The sequence below is a fragment of the Citrus sinensis genome, chromosome 3 (assembly GCF_022201045.2).
Source record: "Citrus sinensis cultivar Valencia sweet orange chromosome 3, DVS_A1.0, whole genome shotgun sequence".
Taxonomy (NCBI): Eukaryota; Viridiplantae; Streptophyta; class Magnoliopsida; order Sapindales; family Rutaceae; genus Citrus; species Citrus sinensis.
This window is the reverse complement of record NC_068558.1, coordinates 13,777,681-13,793,818: the sequence shown is the minus strand read 5'-3', so window position 1 is coordinate 13,793,818 and position 16,138 is coordinate 13,777,681. Positions and strand designations below refer to the sequence as shown.

At 35.2% G+C, this 16,138-nt stretch overlaps 3 protein-coding genes across 4 annotated transcripts; 2 read left to right on the top strand and 1 right to left on the bottom strand.

The window, feature by feature from the left end:
- The first annotated feature begins 426 nt into the window (after nt 1-426).
- Nucleotides 427-3,194, top strand: LOC102620911 (NADH kinase). Of its 2 annotated transcripts, none has more exons than XM_006477761.4 (5): nt 427-565; nt 1,541-1,786; nt 1,879-1,959; nt 2,312-2,463; nt 2,560-3,194. In XM_006477761.4, exons 1-5 carry the CDS (start codon nt 473-475, stop codon nt 2,924-2,926), a joined length of 939 nt encoding a protein of 312 aa, XP_006477824.2. In that variant the 5' UTR covers nt 427-472; the 3' UTR covers nt 2,927-3,194. The 2 variants fall into 2 exon arrangements, with proteins under 2 accessions (XP_006477824.2, XP_006477823.2); XM_006477760.4 differs by having other exon boundaries at nt 438-565; nt 1,532-1,786.
- Nucleotides 3,195-6,348: 3,154 nt separating this feature from the next.
- On the top strand, nt 6,349-9,822 carry LOC102621390 (B-box zinc finger protein 22). The gene is made up of 3 exons (XM_006477762.4): nt 6,349-6,761; nt 7,542-7,970; nt 9,153-9,822. The coding sequence occupies exons 1-3, from the start codon at nt 6,579-6,581 to the stop codon at nt 9,405-9,407; spliced, it is 867 nt and encodes a 288-aa protein (XP_006477825.2). The 5' UTR covers nt 6,349-6,578; the 3' UTR covers nt 9,408-9,822.
- Nucleotides 9,823-10,774: 952 nt separating this feature from the next.
- Nucleotides 10,775-15,606, bottom strand: LOC102621675 (mechanosensitive ion channel protein 6). The gene is made up of 5 exons (XM_006477763.4): nt 13,511-15,606; nt 12,998-13,121; nt 11,931-12,224; nt 11,597-11,799; nt 10,775-11,428 (listed from the first exon to the last, which is right to left on the bottom strand). The coding sequence occupies exons 1-5, from the start codon at nt 15,244-15,246 to the stop codon at nt 11,158-11,160; spliced, it is 2,628 nt and encodes an 875-aa protein (XP_006477826.2). The 5' UTR covers nt 15,247-15,606; the 3' UTR covers nt 10,775-11,157.
- Nucleotides 15,607-16,138: the final 532 nt, after the last annotated feature.

The window sequence follows — 16,138 nt, the reverse complement described above, 5'->3', positions numbered from 1 at the left end:
ACGAAAATTATAAAAGACATTAAGAAAAAAAAAACTCCAACAAACTAAACAATTAAAAAAAACACTACATATAGAAGTGTGTATTTTTATTTTAAAAAAATTAGCATGATAATTACTTTAATAAAACGAAAATAGCTATGCGACATTTATTCATGTTTGAGGATTGAAAAGATAATTTATCATGTTGGGTTTGAAACTTAAAATAATAAAATAATAAAAATTATATTTTTTTAACAAAATAATAAATCCACCCCACTTTTTTTGTAATAAATAATTAGGCAATATTGTTTGATCAGGATATCATTTTGAAAAAATGTGAAGGACAAATACATTAAAATAAAAAATAATAATGTTTCTGTATATCCGGCCCAAGTCCAAATCAATCGGCCCAAGCCCATATTCTAAAGCCCAAGGCTGCAACACCACTGTCTCCAATATGCACACAGAGTGAGTGAGAGAGACTTCCCAAAGCATGGCCAGGAGGAAACTGCTGTTGCTGCTAAAACCATTCGACGTCTACACAGTTCGCCAATCAAACGGCATTTCTCACATCACCAATCCTCTGGTATTTATTTATTTATTCAACCACCTTTCTTACGTCATGTTCTTTGTATGCCATCGGACGTGCCATTGGATCTTACGTTTTCGCCAAAGCATTCGAGCTGTTTGATAAAATGCCAAAGTTGATAATGCGTTTGCTGTTAATGCTTTACATTTTACGCAACAGTTTGGTTGCCGGGGACGATGCATGAATGAGAGACTATGAGAATAAACATTTTGAGAACTTTTTTAGCATATGAATTCGAAAATGTCGTTCACTAAAAGCAAAATTTTATGCGTAGACATTTTGATTTGCACTAATCTTTCTGCCGGTTCACTGGAAAAAAAAAATAGTACTTGAGATTTTCCTTTAATAGGGCGTCAAAGAAATCGCAATTTGGTTCCATCTTCAATTTTGGTAGAGTTAATACTAAGGCTCCCTTTGGTTATTTGATGTCCAGCACGGTTCTAAAATGTTGCTTGCAACTTAGTTTGGAAGTTAAAGATGATTTTTACCGTACCATCTTACCTAATTTTTTGTCAAAATTATTATTAAAAATTCAAAACTACTATTTCCTTTTATTTCATAGTTAGAGCTTCCATTTTGCAGCGGCACCGCAACTCTGCAGCACCAAATGCAGCCTTGAGATAAAATAAGCTTTCTGAAGTCAGAAAATTACCCTTTTTGACATGCCCTTAGCTTAGAGCACCTTTACATTTCCATTATTATCTGTATCCTGACAGCTTCCCAATCAATTATTGGAACTTCCTCATGTATGTACTGTTCATTGTATATGACTTTATTAGCAATAACTATGAAATGTTTTCTGTTGTAAGGTAATATTTTTGAAACTGCAATTGAAATCTTTTTGTGATAGCCTTGTATTGGTCAAGGCATACAGTTCTGTTCTAATGAACAAATCCATCTCCCTTCATCCTACTGTATGATTAAAACTGTTGATTTGTTTCTCTGACTCCGTTTTCCTTGGAGATGGCACAGATTTTGCAGCATCTGGAGAATAGATGTAAGGTTCACAAGGATGCCATAAACTTTTGTCAGGATATTCTTTCAAAGAAACCCATTGAATGGGAACCAGTATTCCGTAACAACTTATCAAGACCAATCCGCAACGTGGACCTAGTTGTCACTGTTGGTGGAGACGGCACCCTTTTGCAAGCCGGTCACTTGATTGATGATTCAATTCCAGTATTAGGAGTGAATTCTGACCCCACCCAAGTTGAGGAGGTTAGGTCTCTATCAAATTGGGCTTTATATTTTTTTTCAATGTACCAATTTATGTATCAATTCAACAAGTTTTCTTGGATGTAATCATGTAGGTGGATATGTTTAGTAATGAGTTTGATGCGTCCAGAAGCAAGGGCTATCTATGTGCGGCTACTGTGAATAACTTCGAACAAGTAAGACCATAAAATTGAAATAGTAAATGGAAATTTGTGTTGTACTTGATGGTTTTTGTAAATTGTTTAGATATAATCTGCTCGTTTACAACCAATTTTACAATAGTGAAAGGCCTCCTTAGGTGGGAGGAAGAACTAAGCTCAAATTTTGCATCAACCTTTTTTCTTGGAAAGCATTTACATTTCTTTTCTTCGAACCTAGACTGGTATCTTTCTCTTATATCTTGTTTGGGACCTTTACTTTGTTTGGATTTGAGTTGCAGAGCTTATGTCATGTTAAGTTAAATGCCAGAAAACACTTGGGTTCTGAGAGATAGACTTGCTCAACTGGCTGACAATTTTTTTTTTTCAGCTCCTAGATAACATCCTAGAGGGTAAAACAGTCCCATCAAATTTATCGAGGATATTGATACGTGTGAATTCAAAATCTCTGCCAACTTTTGCTCTTAATGACATTTTGATTGCACACCCTTGTCCTGCCATGGTTTCTCGGTTCTCATTCAAGTAAGGAATTTCTCCATAGAAATGAGTTGCACTGCCCCACTTACACACTAAATGTTGAATTTTACATATTATTAACCTCATTGAGAATGTTGGCAGAATTAAAAGTGATGGCATGCCATGTTCACCGTTAGTGAACTGCCGATCAAGTGGTCTTAGGGTCTCAACCGCTGCTGGATCATCGGCTGCAATGCTCTCAGCGGGTGGATTCATAATGCCCATTTTGTCTCACGATCTCCAGTATATGGTAAGAGAGCCCATTTCACCAGCAGCAGCCACTTCTAGCTTAATGCATGGATTAGTTAAATCAGATCAGTCCATGGAAGCTATGTGGTTTTGTAAAGAGGGTTTCGTGTACATTGATGGTTCGCATGTTTTCGTCTCTATCCAAAATGGGGATGTCATAGAAATATCATCCAAGGCACCGGCTTTGAAAGTTTTCTTGCCTCCAAATTTGGTATATTAGATCGTATGTGCAGAGACTGTTGATGGGTAAATTAGTGCAGGAGTTATTGAAATTTGTGAACACGGTTAACTGCTGATCTTTAAATAGGGAATGGAAATCTTGTAAATACATCTTGACTTCTACACAAAATTTTCAACTTTCTTCGATTTAAACCATTAATTGTGATTTTATTTTGTTGGGCACCAAGGTGTATAAGTTGGGGGCATGAGCTATTGTATGAAAAAGTTGTAGAAATGGAAAATATGGTGAAAATCCCTACTCGGATCCCCATCTAGTCATCTACAAATGAGAAAAGCCGCTGTTTTAATACTTAAACACCACCAGCCTCCTTATCATCTTCCATGAATAAGTTAGATGCTGCTCCTTCTAAAGGATTTAGCGAAAGACAATCTTCTCATATCCTTTATCACTCGTTTATTTATGTAAAGTATCGGTTATAGTATTTTATTTTGCATAGTTGATGAGTTGATGAGACGCTTCCGCGAACGCAGATTAAAAACCAAAACCACATAAATATTTTGTGTTACTTAGCCTTTGTTTGGCGCAATTGGCCCACTCTTATATTTGAGAAGAAAATTTCTCCTCTTTGATAGCACAGGCGTCCTAATCAGACTATTACTTTTATGTCTCTATCTGCTTTGTTCGTATTTTTGGTACCTTAATTGTACTTAGCACATCGAAGCTTCTCTTTGAGTTCCTCTAGTAACATCCTCATGGCGTCTCAAGAGCATCCTATCAGCTCCACAAGACTTCCTAAAACCCCATAAATCCTATAATGTTTTTACTCAAAAGGTTAACAAAAAACAGAACGTAACAACTTTATAAATTAAAAGCGGATCATTTTTAAAACAATTTCAAAATCTAAAAGAAGCTTACGAGACTTCATTAGGTCCGCCCTTTCTATTATTTGTTACTAATTGATTGTATATCCTCACTTTTCAGTGAAACACAAGTTGGTGGTAAATTTTGAATAAGAAATGCCTAAGATGTGACACGTGTAAAGATATTTCATATGACTCTTTAATAACAAAAAGACCCTAGAAAGCGAAGAATGAACTGAAAGGACAAAAACATAACGGAAAGACCCCAAAAAATAAGTTTCGGTCACCTTAGCCTCCTGAAAACTGTAGAGGATGTCTTCCACAACACACTGGAACTGCCATATGTCGGCTAGGAACTACAGAGGAAGTGATAGCTTCACCAATGAGGCCATAACACATCATCACAATTGGGTATCCACTTGAGTTATCTCTAAAATATCTCACTGCAGATCACATGAATCAAATATGAGAAATGGAGACCATAAATATAGTCGTCTACCACATCACATTGAAATTAGATGTCCCGTAACCTAATTGACTCATTTGAAATGAGCCAATCAATGATGAGGATACGCCGCTAGTAAAGACAATTCCTCAAAAGACAGTTGTCCAACCTTAGAAAGCCCAAGAGCCTTAACAAGAGAGGTTAAATTACACCTAAATTTTTACTTGACGAGAGAAATAACTAATTGTGGTTCGTCACGTGTCTAAAGAGACACATATATGCCCTTAGAGACACTCATTTTATCAAGTCAGGTTTGTTGCACAAAGGAAGGAGGCAAGTTCTCTCATTCACAAAAAAATATTCAAATTTCCTCTTATTCAAGAATGTCTCTAAAACCCATCATTCCTCCAACCTCCAGCAAGCTTGACCATCGAATACCGTTGTCAGCCACTACAGGCATTGGCTCTAACAGCCATTTTCTTTTATTTCATATTCGCATCAGTCGTCACTCTTCCCAAAAAACTGCCTCTAGGTAATTCACTCTCCATCATTGTCACAATCATTTGCCAAAAAAGGAGCTTTCCAAGTCAGCTCAAAACAATACACATTTTTCTCTTTTAATAGGGTATTGTCTTTTTACTACCTACTGTCACTCTACTACCAAAGTTTTGTAACTATTAGTTTTTCCCACTTAATATTTCAGTGTATCATTTTACCACAAAACCGTTAATTTTATTAATAAATTGTTAATGTCATATGATATTTTAAGAATTTTGGTACATTTGGTATTTTAATAATTTTACAAGGTATAATATTAAAAATTTTATCAATACTATTATTTTAGATATATAAAATAAGCATTGATAAAAATAATTATTTCTTTGTATATAATTATTTTTATATTTTTAATTTAAAGGGTTAAATTATAGTCACATAGAAAAATAGACTCTCATCATAATTTATGTAAAAATTCTATTGATTTTAATTGTTTAGTGGTAAAATAATAAAATATTGAAAAAATAATTATAAAAAAATTTAGTAGTAAAGTGATTTATTAAAAAAATAAGTGGTAAAATAATCATCAAAAAATCTTAACTGCAAATCCACCCCACTTTTAAAAAATAATTACAAAAAGTTCTCATTATTTTTAAAAATTTCAAATAAAGAAGAATTCAGAAGAATTGATCAACTAAATATATCTTAATTTATTTTGTTGTGACTTAAATTTTTTTATTATATTTGACTAAGAAGATTGCTTTAACCTAAATTTAAATTGATTATTTTACCCTTAAAAGGTAAAAATGCCAAAAATTTAATCTAACTTCAATAATTTTTTAATTTTATACAAAATTCATTGTTTCTAAATAATTTTTTTTGTTTGAATTGTGTCAAAATAGTTTCTAAATAGTTAATTCTACTTTATTAGTATGATTATTAATTTTTAATCAAACTAACATAATATTTTTATGAGAAAATACGCATTAAATTATTAGACTGTCAAATTTATGTCATTTACATGTAAACTATTGAAAATTATTAGACTTCATTTAAGAAGTTAGACTATAAGCCATAAAATTAAGTACCTACAGTATTAGATGCGAGAACATATATTTTTTAGGTAAGTGGGTCATTTTATGTCATAAAATAAAATAATTAAATAGAACTTATATTAAATCTACTTTAATAGTTAAAAGATAAGTAAGAAAAAAATATAAGAATGATTTAATTGATTAATTACATAATTTTTTTGTTGATTTTTATTTATTAAAAAAATTTGTATTTATTATAAATATCTTTTAGAAGTGTGCAGGGTTTACACAAAAAATGAGGTGAATATATCCCCACCCAAAATAATAATATATATTTTCAATTTAAATTTAATTTATTCACTTATTCAGTTAAAAAGACGACCGTTAGAGGCATGGCTGCCTCCTCTGTCGAATCAGAATCTTCTTATCACTTCTACGTAAAAGAGATTATAAAGTCAAAACAGATAGCGTTGGCGTGGGCCGTCGTCGTTTCGAGAATCAGAAACTCAGGATCAATTCCACGTGAGATATCGTGAGCACACGCGCTATCGAAACCGCGTGTGAGTGGGGGGGAGTCCCTGAATCTATTCGCGCGATATTTTTTTCTCAGGCAAGCACAGCTCGACAGAACAGAGTCGGTCTGCTGATTATAAGACACACACTACAAAATGCCACGCGTTTAACGCCTTCTCAGCCTCACAAAAATATCCCATTTCCGTTTCATTTTATTATTATTATTAGTTTTTACGTCTCTCCCTCCATCTCACTCACCAAGTGGTTCGGCAAAATCCTTTTACAAAATTAAAAAACGACGTCGTTTCGATTCTTTTGTGGTCTCGCGGTTTACACAGAGAGAGATGAGGATACAGTGCAACGTATGCGAGGCGGCGGAGGCGAAGGTGCTGTGCTGCGCCGACGAGGCGGCGCTGTGCTGGGAGTGCGACGACAAAGTTCACGCCGCCAATAAGCTAGCGAGCAAGCACCAGAGAGTCCCTCTCTCCTCTTCTTCGACACAAATGCCCAAGTGTGATATCTGTCAGGTTTAGTAAATCTTTTTTTTTCCAATTGTTAAATGCAAATTAATTGGATGAAACATGCTGATCTTTCCTTAATTATGCCTTAAAATACAAAATTAATCCACGTGATTTATCGGAAATTTAGGGAAGGGCCCCCGACGAAACTATAGGGGGGTTCTTTGATATTTTCTCTGATACGTGTTTGTGTAAATTAGTTCGTGTTTACCAGTCTTGCAGAATGGTTGTCGTAGATTGAATGCAGGGAGTTTGGAAGTAAGTTTGGGGAATAATATATGTTGACAAGCTTCGGATATATCTTGAAGATCTCTATGTGTAATCTGGATATGGAATGTGACACCAACTTATTTTATTACTTATTATTTATTTATTTATTTTGGTTGGGGGGGGGGGGGGGGGGGGGGGATATTCCAATGATAATTTGAATTTAATAAGCCGGCTTTGGATAAGGAAGGAATTGTATCTTTTGTTTTTAACTAGGAAAATGGAAACCCTCTTTTGTCTTTTTGTAAGCAAAAGAGAAGCTATGTGAGGATCGAGCAAGTTTATAAACAATGTGGGGATATCGTGTGAACAGAATTAAGATTTTTGCTTTACTTGGGAAAAGATTTCCAATCTGTTGTAAAAAGATATTTTGGTTGCATTCTAAAAATCTATAGATATATCTTAGTTGTGGTATGGATGTATACTTTCCAAAATGATTAACTAACCTTCTTGAATTTGCTGGTTTCTGATTTCTTGATCTTCATTTAGATTAACTACTGAGAATGCGATGATCCTTTGCAGGAAACATCTGGCTTTTTCTTTTGTCTACAAGATCGAGCCTTACTCTGCAGGAAATGTGATGTTGCCATACACACAGCGAATAGCTATGTGTCTGCTCATCAGAGATTTTTGCTTACTGGAGTAAAAGTAGGTCTTGAACCAGCTGATCCTGGTGCTTCATCTTCCTCTATTAAGTCACTATCTGGGGAAAACATTTTGGACATGAAATCCCATTCCCTGTCTAGAAGGGACGCCCTGATGCCAGTGGCTGCTGAATGCAAAGAAGTTTTACCTGCTAGTTCTGGTGGAGTTGGCGACTTTGCAATGAACAAAGTCTCATTTGCTGGGGGGTCTGCAGCTGGAAGCACTCCGTCGTGGCACATGGATGATTTTCTAGCACTTCCTGAGCTCAATCAAAATTATAGCTTCATGGATAATGGGTCATCTAAGGTAACGCATACTTACAATGGAAAATCATATTTGATTTTGTATGTACTGGTTGGGGGTCCTCTATCTTTTGAGATTATTGTGGTTGTATCTTTGGTCATGTTTGTTGCTTCACATATGCAATTGCAGTTCATGGTCAAATATCTCTAAGATAACCTTCATTCTCTCCCTCCTGCATGTTCATTCATGCATGATCATGCACGTAGACTTCATTGTGGAATCATTGCCTATAAACTTGATAGAATCTCAAGAAGAACTTCAGTTGGCTCATAGCTCAATGATGACGTCCCTTGTTGGTTAGTGATGGAGCCAACGTCTGGGGCAGTAGTGACATGGTCTCCTCTGTAGTCTTTTGGGAAGTTCACTAATCTTATCCCTAACCTAGTCTTCTGGCAAGGTCACTAATTTATCTCTAACCTAATTGGTTGGTTTTGTACTTCTAAAAGCCAAGTATAGTATTCAGAATTCAAGAGTTGAGAATTCAAGAGTTGAGAGACGTTTTTTCTTCTTGCAAAGAATACTTGGAAAGTATTTGTTTTGCTTTGTTCAGGTGTGAGCCTTTTCTGAGAGCCAGTACTTAATGGGTAGACCTCGCATTTTTTATTGCCTGTAATATTTAAGAAGTGAGACTGCAAATGTATCTGCTTTAACTGATATATTAAACATCTAATTTATCCGGAAGGAAATTTGGTTGCCTTTGTAACTGAAGATTTTATTAAGAACGCTACCAGTATGATTGTAAATAAGTAAATAACCAATATGAAATACAGGGAAAAGCATGACTGCTGACACATATAATGAATTTTATATTTCTTGAATTATGTTAACCTTCTTCAGTTTCTTCCTTTCACACACGTGCTATGCTAGCACACGTACGCTTACATCTATTTATGCATAAGAATTGCATTTCTTGACATTTCTTTATTCCATTGGCCTTGTTCTAGTCATTCCATCATGTAGATGATGAGAATGTATCTAGTTTAGAATTTGATGTTGACCGATCTGACCCTAATGATACAGGCAGTAAATTTATTAGATTTGGTGGTAATCGAAATAAATCAGTCAGTAGTATTAAGTTTTGGTATGTTATTCCTTTATAACATAGCATGTTGCCATTTTGTCCCAATATTATTCTGTTAGTACAATTCATACTTTTTGCTTCTTTATTGTTTTGGATTCTTAAAGGCTGATAGTGGCAAGCGTGGAGACTCTGACAGCTCATCTATCTTAAGATCTGCTGAGGAAGAACTAGATGATGATGAGTGTTTGGGTCAGGTTCCAGAGGCCTCCTGGGCTGTGCCACAAGTCCCTTCTCCTCCTACAGCATCTGGGCTCTACTGGCCAAAAAATCCTCAGAACCAATATGATAGCGCTTTTGTGCCTGACATACACCACCATTCTCAGCTTAATCGCACTGCCACAAGAAGGCGGTTGCAGTAAACCTTTATTGGATGCCTCAAGTCTTCAATATCACCTTTTCAGGTTTGCTTTGAGTCAATTATCTCCTCTGATCTGCTAAAACTAAAATTCGATGAACTATCTGCATGGGATTTGACTGGCGCTTTCCCTGGTGCCTGCTCTTGATACAGTATGGGGTTTTGAAGATGAAAGCATAAATAAGAAGTGTATTTGGAGAGCGGCTTCTTTGCCTTAGTTGTGGAAGTTATAGTTAAACTGTTAGCTGTAGTAGTCAATAGTCCAAGTTAAACAAAGTTAGTATTTGTGTGGTTGAACCATTCTAATTGACTAAATATCTTGACCGAATCGATGTATTTCTCTATTCTTCAGAATTGGAAACAAGGGTATTTCGATATCTGCAAATAAATGGTAAGGACATCCCAAATGGTGAGAACAATGTTCTAGTGCCCAGATTCTTTTGCATGTCTTCTTGTTACTTATTGCATGCATTTGGGATTTTCTGAATTACATTTCTTTTCATTTGATTTGCTTGTTGTGAGTACTAACTCTTCTTAATTCTTTTATTATTTCTTTCCATTGGATTTGCTTATTGTGAGTACTCGCTCTTCTTAACACTTTTAGTATGCTGAAACAACTATTGGGATTGTAAGAATTCATGGCGAAGTGGGAGAGTTATTCAACATTTTGACAATACAGAATCTGTTAACATTTTTCTGTTTAAATTTAGAACCATGAAAAATATCAGCAAGAATTTAATGCGTTAAATAGTTTGAGCTTTGTTGTATTGTGCTATGAAATGCAACAACCAAAGTTTGAACGCAAATCTTTAAAGACGTGTTTGGTATTATAATTGGGTAAATGTAACTTAAAAGTTGCAGTACTAATGTGTATCTCGCAACTCATTTGTACGATGAAATATTTATTACATTTGTATTATTTTTTATTAAAATTATTATTTAAAAATTATATTTATCACATATTATTGATTTCTATTTTTAGCTATTGATTTCTATTTTCAACTATAATTTTTTTTGACAGTCTCGAACGAACTTAAAGGAATTTACAATAAAAGCTCAGTTCACTAAGCAAGTTTAAAATTTGAAGTGGCATGACAATGATTTATTTAACTGTCATATAATTTGGCATATTTTAATCAATCTTCATGTAAGATTTGGCACAATAATTCTTCAACATGACTCTAAAAGAATAAAAAAGATATGAACTATTTTCATAAGTCGCATTCATTTGTCCTAAGGGATTAATTTTCTGTTAAAAAATACATTCCAATGTCTTTTGTAGAGGGGAAATGCGCTTATGCGAGTTAGTTAATTGCTTCCTTCACATGCTAAATAATTTACTAATTCAATTGGGAAAAGAAGGCCAAAAACACCCATGGAAACTCATTGATTCTCTTGAGACTATAAAAAGAACACGAACTGGGAACCCAAAGATGCTGTTTCTCAAACTTAAATTCAAAATTCTACTATGATCATGGTAAATTCTAGAAAATTGCACTGGCAGTGCAATGTACACCATATAAATTACGAGGGAGATGAGCATCAACCAACATAATAAAACAATCAACTATAAGAAGAAAATTCTGATTTCACCCTAGCCTAAACACTATGGCTCTACAAAAGTTCATTAAATAGTGCAGCATTTATACGCCAAAACTCTAAGCAGTCTTGGTGGCGATCTTAAGACTATGAAGACAATTGTTTGGTTCGTATTTAGATCGTATTGTCACTTAGCTGGAAGGCGCCATTCAATTTCAAGAAAGGCGGTCAGAGGCCATAGGAGGGCCAGGCATGGCGCGGACATTGATGTCAATAGGCCACAAGCGGTACTGGATATCAAGCTCCCTGAAAATCTTAGTCATCTCTTCGACCAACAAGGCTCTCCTTTCCCACCTTTCACCTATGTCTTGGTGGTTCATTTTGTGTGATAGCCATATCGCAAACCTCACCCTATTCAATTCTTCCACATCCTTGAAAATGAACATCGGATTTGTACACCAATGATCTTTCTTGTTCTCAATAAAACTGCAATAGCAGCAACAAAAAATAATACATAAAATCAGAAACTTTCATCACACGTAATTGAAACAACAGAAACAGATTTGCAACCACACCACTCTATATCAAACATAGAGACTGTTGAAAGTGAAAGCAAAAATTTAATTACATGTACTAAAATTTCTCAGTGTTTACCTTAATATTCTCTGTTTCATCTGAGCAATCTTCTCTGCTGGAGTAGATATGTGGATGCAGAACTCAACTGCATCTCCCATGTCAGGACTACGATAATAATTACCGATAGCCTTAGTAGCAAGAACACTATTTGGGAAGATGATCTTCTGGTTATCATATCTAAGGAAAACAGTAGACAAGATGTTCATCTCTTCCACTACCATCTGCAATTTGAGAATACACAACTTAGGCCCTCCAGTATTTTCAAAAGCCAAACACTCCTTCAAATGGAATTTAAACATTATTTTTTAAAAAATAAAAAATAAAACATTGAAAATGGCTTCTCTAAATGTACCTGAACTCCATCAATTTCACACCGATCACCCACATCAAATGGATGCATCACGAACAGAAAGATGATAGCCTCAAACACTGTCTTACAAGTGTTACCAAATATGAATGCTACGACAACAACCTGAGAGCTTATGAAGAGGAGAAATTTGGTAGTGGCAATTCCTAATATGAGGAGCCAAATAATCACAGTAATAATGCCAATCAAAACGTTTACAAATCGATGAAGCTTGTTGACTGCAGTTTTAGTATCGTTCAATGTAAAGGCAAGAGCCCTCCGTTCTCTGAAAACATTAACCTAACACAAAAAACGTCGCATTATCTTTTGATTGCATAGATGCATAGAAACTGTGGAATGTATTTACCGGAGAGATAGAACTCTTAAACAATTAGATGACATATATTCGCCATCATGCAGTAAAAAATGTCATGAAAATCACACAAGTATAATTTTTCTTACGTATGCATAAGGAGGCTTCATTATGGATTGAATTGATTGAAATAAATAAAATGATATTGTCAAGAAACTGCAGAAACAAACTTAAATTTCAATGCATTGAAAATATATACTATTTAAATAACCATGTCAAAAAACTGTGCCCTGTAAAATTCAAATGAAGACCAGTCTAAGAACAGTAGCCAAGCAAAAGGATCAGCATCCTTGGAATGACTCCACAATAAAGTTGAACAAATTAAAACCCACGATGAATGTGATATACGCATTTATTGCTTAATTAAACTACTTTATAGTTGCAAATTTCTTAAAGCATACAAGCCAACTACTTTTCTAACAAACCAAAAATTTATAACTTTTCAACATTTATGTATCTGGAAAATGCTAGAATCAATCCCTGTAGTCACAACAAAAACCTGATGGAACAATTTAATCCATTAAATTCCATTTAACCCAAAACTTACAAGCCAGAAGGTCTAACTTTATGTCACTGATACTCATTTGCACTCTTTTCAACACAACTTGAAATTTTCTTCTAATAAACAATAAATGGCCAGAAACAAGGATTTAGTAATGTCCACACGCATACTAAAAGCCATACGTTGCCAAATTCTTACCACCCAATTCTTCAAGGCTGACTTGCTAATTTTCTTTCTTTCAGATGCTTCTTCAAAGAGACTCATGGTCTTCGAAGCCTCATCTTCATTCAGGAAACGCATAAGGTCCTCAAGGTAGATGAACCTAAGAAAACAGTGGTGAGATTAGACGGAGAAATGCAGGAAAATCAGTCATTCAATTAATGGCATCCCCTATAACTGTGAAGCCAGGGCTCCAACCAGTCATGGAAAGAAGGCATCTTAAAAGAAATACAAAAGGTGGGCTCCTTGATTCATGCCTACAATAAGATTTGCATATGTTTTACTCAATACTGCACCGATACTTATAAACAGTAAGAAACAAGAAATGAAAATTTGGAACAGGCATAGATATCCTTGATTACTACACTTGTTTAAAGAATAAATTCTTCATGTAAATTGAATTTTAATCACGGCGAAAAAAATAAAAGGAAATGAGCACCAAATTTACACAAGAAATACTATACTGCAAATGTAATAGAAATAAGGACATACTTGGACCCTGGCTTAGCCACATTCTGGAATATTTTTCTGGCTGCAGCTTTTGCCTCATACTCAGTTTTAATATGGGGAGCAGACTCATCTTCATGAGTTGAATCTTGTATTTGCTCATCTAATGTGGTAAGGGATCCATGTCGGATTATGTTCATTAGTCTCTTCATGTTCCAAGCGGAGACGTTCTTGGGGTTCAACTTATGCAAGTGATCAATTGTTATCCCATCATCATCTTTGTTGGAAAAAGTACGAGAAAGCTTTGGACTTTTTCCTTCCCGGGGAGTTCTCTGAAGCCTTCCACTTCCTATCACCTTTGCACTTTGTGGTGAGGATAAGACAGAAGATTTAAGGCCAGGGGGAATAGTAACACCAGCATTTTGAAGCTTTTGAACCTCACTCACAATTCTCTCCTGTTCTTCTTCTGCCTTTTGTATTTCAATCAAGGGGGGGCCAGAGAGTGTTTCAATCAAGTATTGATTGAACAATGCCTCTTGAATTCTGTCAAAATATGTGCTCACATGAAAAGAAGATGCAAGAACTTTCACCAATAGGGTCTTTACTAACCACAACATCACACCCACCCAAAGACAAATCAAGATCTTAGTCGCATACTTAAGAACATCACTATTTGTTTCCCTCTCTACTCGCTGGTCAAACAGGCAATGCCAAGCAATCAACACAAGCCCTAACCAAAGACAATTCTGAACTGCCTTCCTGACTCCATAAACAAAATACAAGACCCGTTTGCGCAAAAGAAAATTCCTCTCGATGCAGAACACAATTATCCTAACTATCCAACTAGAAACCAACCTACCACATATCAGAACCAAAATCAAAAGCTCCCATTTCCACAAACCAAGCTTCCACAACTTCTTTTTCTTAAAATAATCAATAGTCAAACTACAAACCAATGCTCCTATAATCAAAATCAGACTAAACCATTCAAGCAGAACCCATATACTAATCTTTTCCTTTTTGTACTCCTCGGGCAAGTCCTCCTCCAATAACGGATCTTCCTCTTCTTCATCAACATTCTTCCCAATAAACCCACTTTTCAACTGCCCCGATCTCCCCACAACTCTCCCTGATTTCGGCTCCATCCTCTCCGGCGGCAGGTCCATCAACCTTGACTTAGTCTTTGTCATCAACAAAGCAGACTTCTTATTAAATGAGACATTCCTGTCAAAAGACTTGTTTGAAGTACACTTCACAACCTCTCCTTCAGAATCTTTTTGTGGGGAGTCCTTGTAATTATTATTAGTAGAATTTGAATGCCTCCTTTTTAAAGATTCAAAAGACACTCTATTAACTGCAGTTGGCGACTCAGACACGGTTGGTAGACCCTGTGTAGATTTATTATTACTATTGATATTAATACCACTACTACTACCACAATTATTATTTTTATTACTAGCTTGATGTTGAAGCTCATCCATCTCTAAGTCCATATCAAGAGAGATCTCACCTGAGGCCTTTTGCTTGTGCAAGAACTGACCAATCAGCACGGAGGGTGGATCCTCCATTGATGGGCCGTGTTGCATGAAATCAAAACCCTCTTCTCCACCAACACCACCACTCTTGACATTATTATCCATCTTTCCTCTGTCCTCCCAAAAATCATAACTTGACCCTCTCCAAATCTTGCTGTTGTTACTGCTGACACTGCTGCTGTTGTTGGGTTTGTTACCGTCCACGTTGATGAGTACTTCTCTCCGGTCAGGAGAATCAACGGCCATGATGATGATTTATGATATAGTCCCCAAAAAAAAGGCCAAAACCGAATGGTAAAGATAAAAAAAAAAAAAAAGATAATTTCTTGATTCCTGGGCTTGTTAAAGAAAGTAGAAATAATAACAAAAAGAATAAAAAAATAAACTAAGTTGGCTATCCGATGATGATTGAAGAATGCGGATGGCGTTTGGTTAGTGGGAAAGTAATAGAAAATTGTGACTGCTTTGAGAGAAACAAAGGTGACGAGTGACGCGTGTACTAAAGAAAGTAATAAATATTAAAGCTTCGGAGTTGTTTTTGTTGCAGAGAGAGTGAATGAGAGAAGACGAAGCGCACAGGTGGCGCTCTGTTCAAGTTAAAAAAAAAAAGCTGTTGTCTGGTTGAATTTTATACATAAATTTTTATTTTTTATAGCATGGCGATGGTTTCTGAAATGACGTATTTAACCTTCTTTGTTCCTTCTAGCATAACCAGTTCTCTCCATATTTGCTTAGCTGTTGGTTAATGGTTATAAATCTAATTTAGGAAAATAAATATGTTGATTATTAATTAATACGGAAACGAAATCACCATAAATAAATAAAAAGCCTATATTTAAGTATATTTGTTTGCCTTATAATTTACTTAGGTGTTGCCACAATCGGAGGAGAATCTTTGCCTTTAGGTTGAATCCTTTTTTGACTTCTAAGCTCAAAAAACTTACAAGAAAACCACATCATAAGGATCTTAATTCCATTTGGTTTTATAAACTAATAAGGCAAAAGTTAGAATAAAAAGGTAAGTGTTGTATAAGGTAAAAATATGGAGAATTATTGGCCCTCTTTACTTATTTATTCCTTTTTTAAAAGGAAAATCCTAAATATCTCGAGTGAAATTGAATTTAATCTAAGTGCAAGA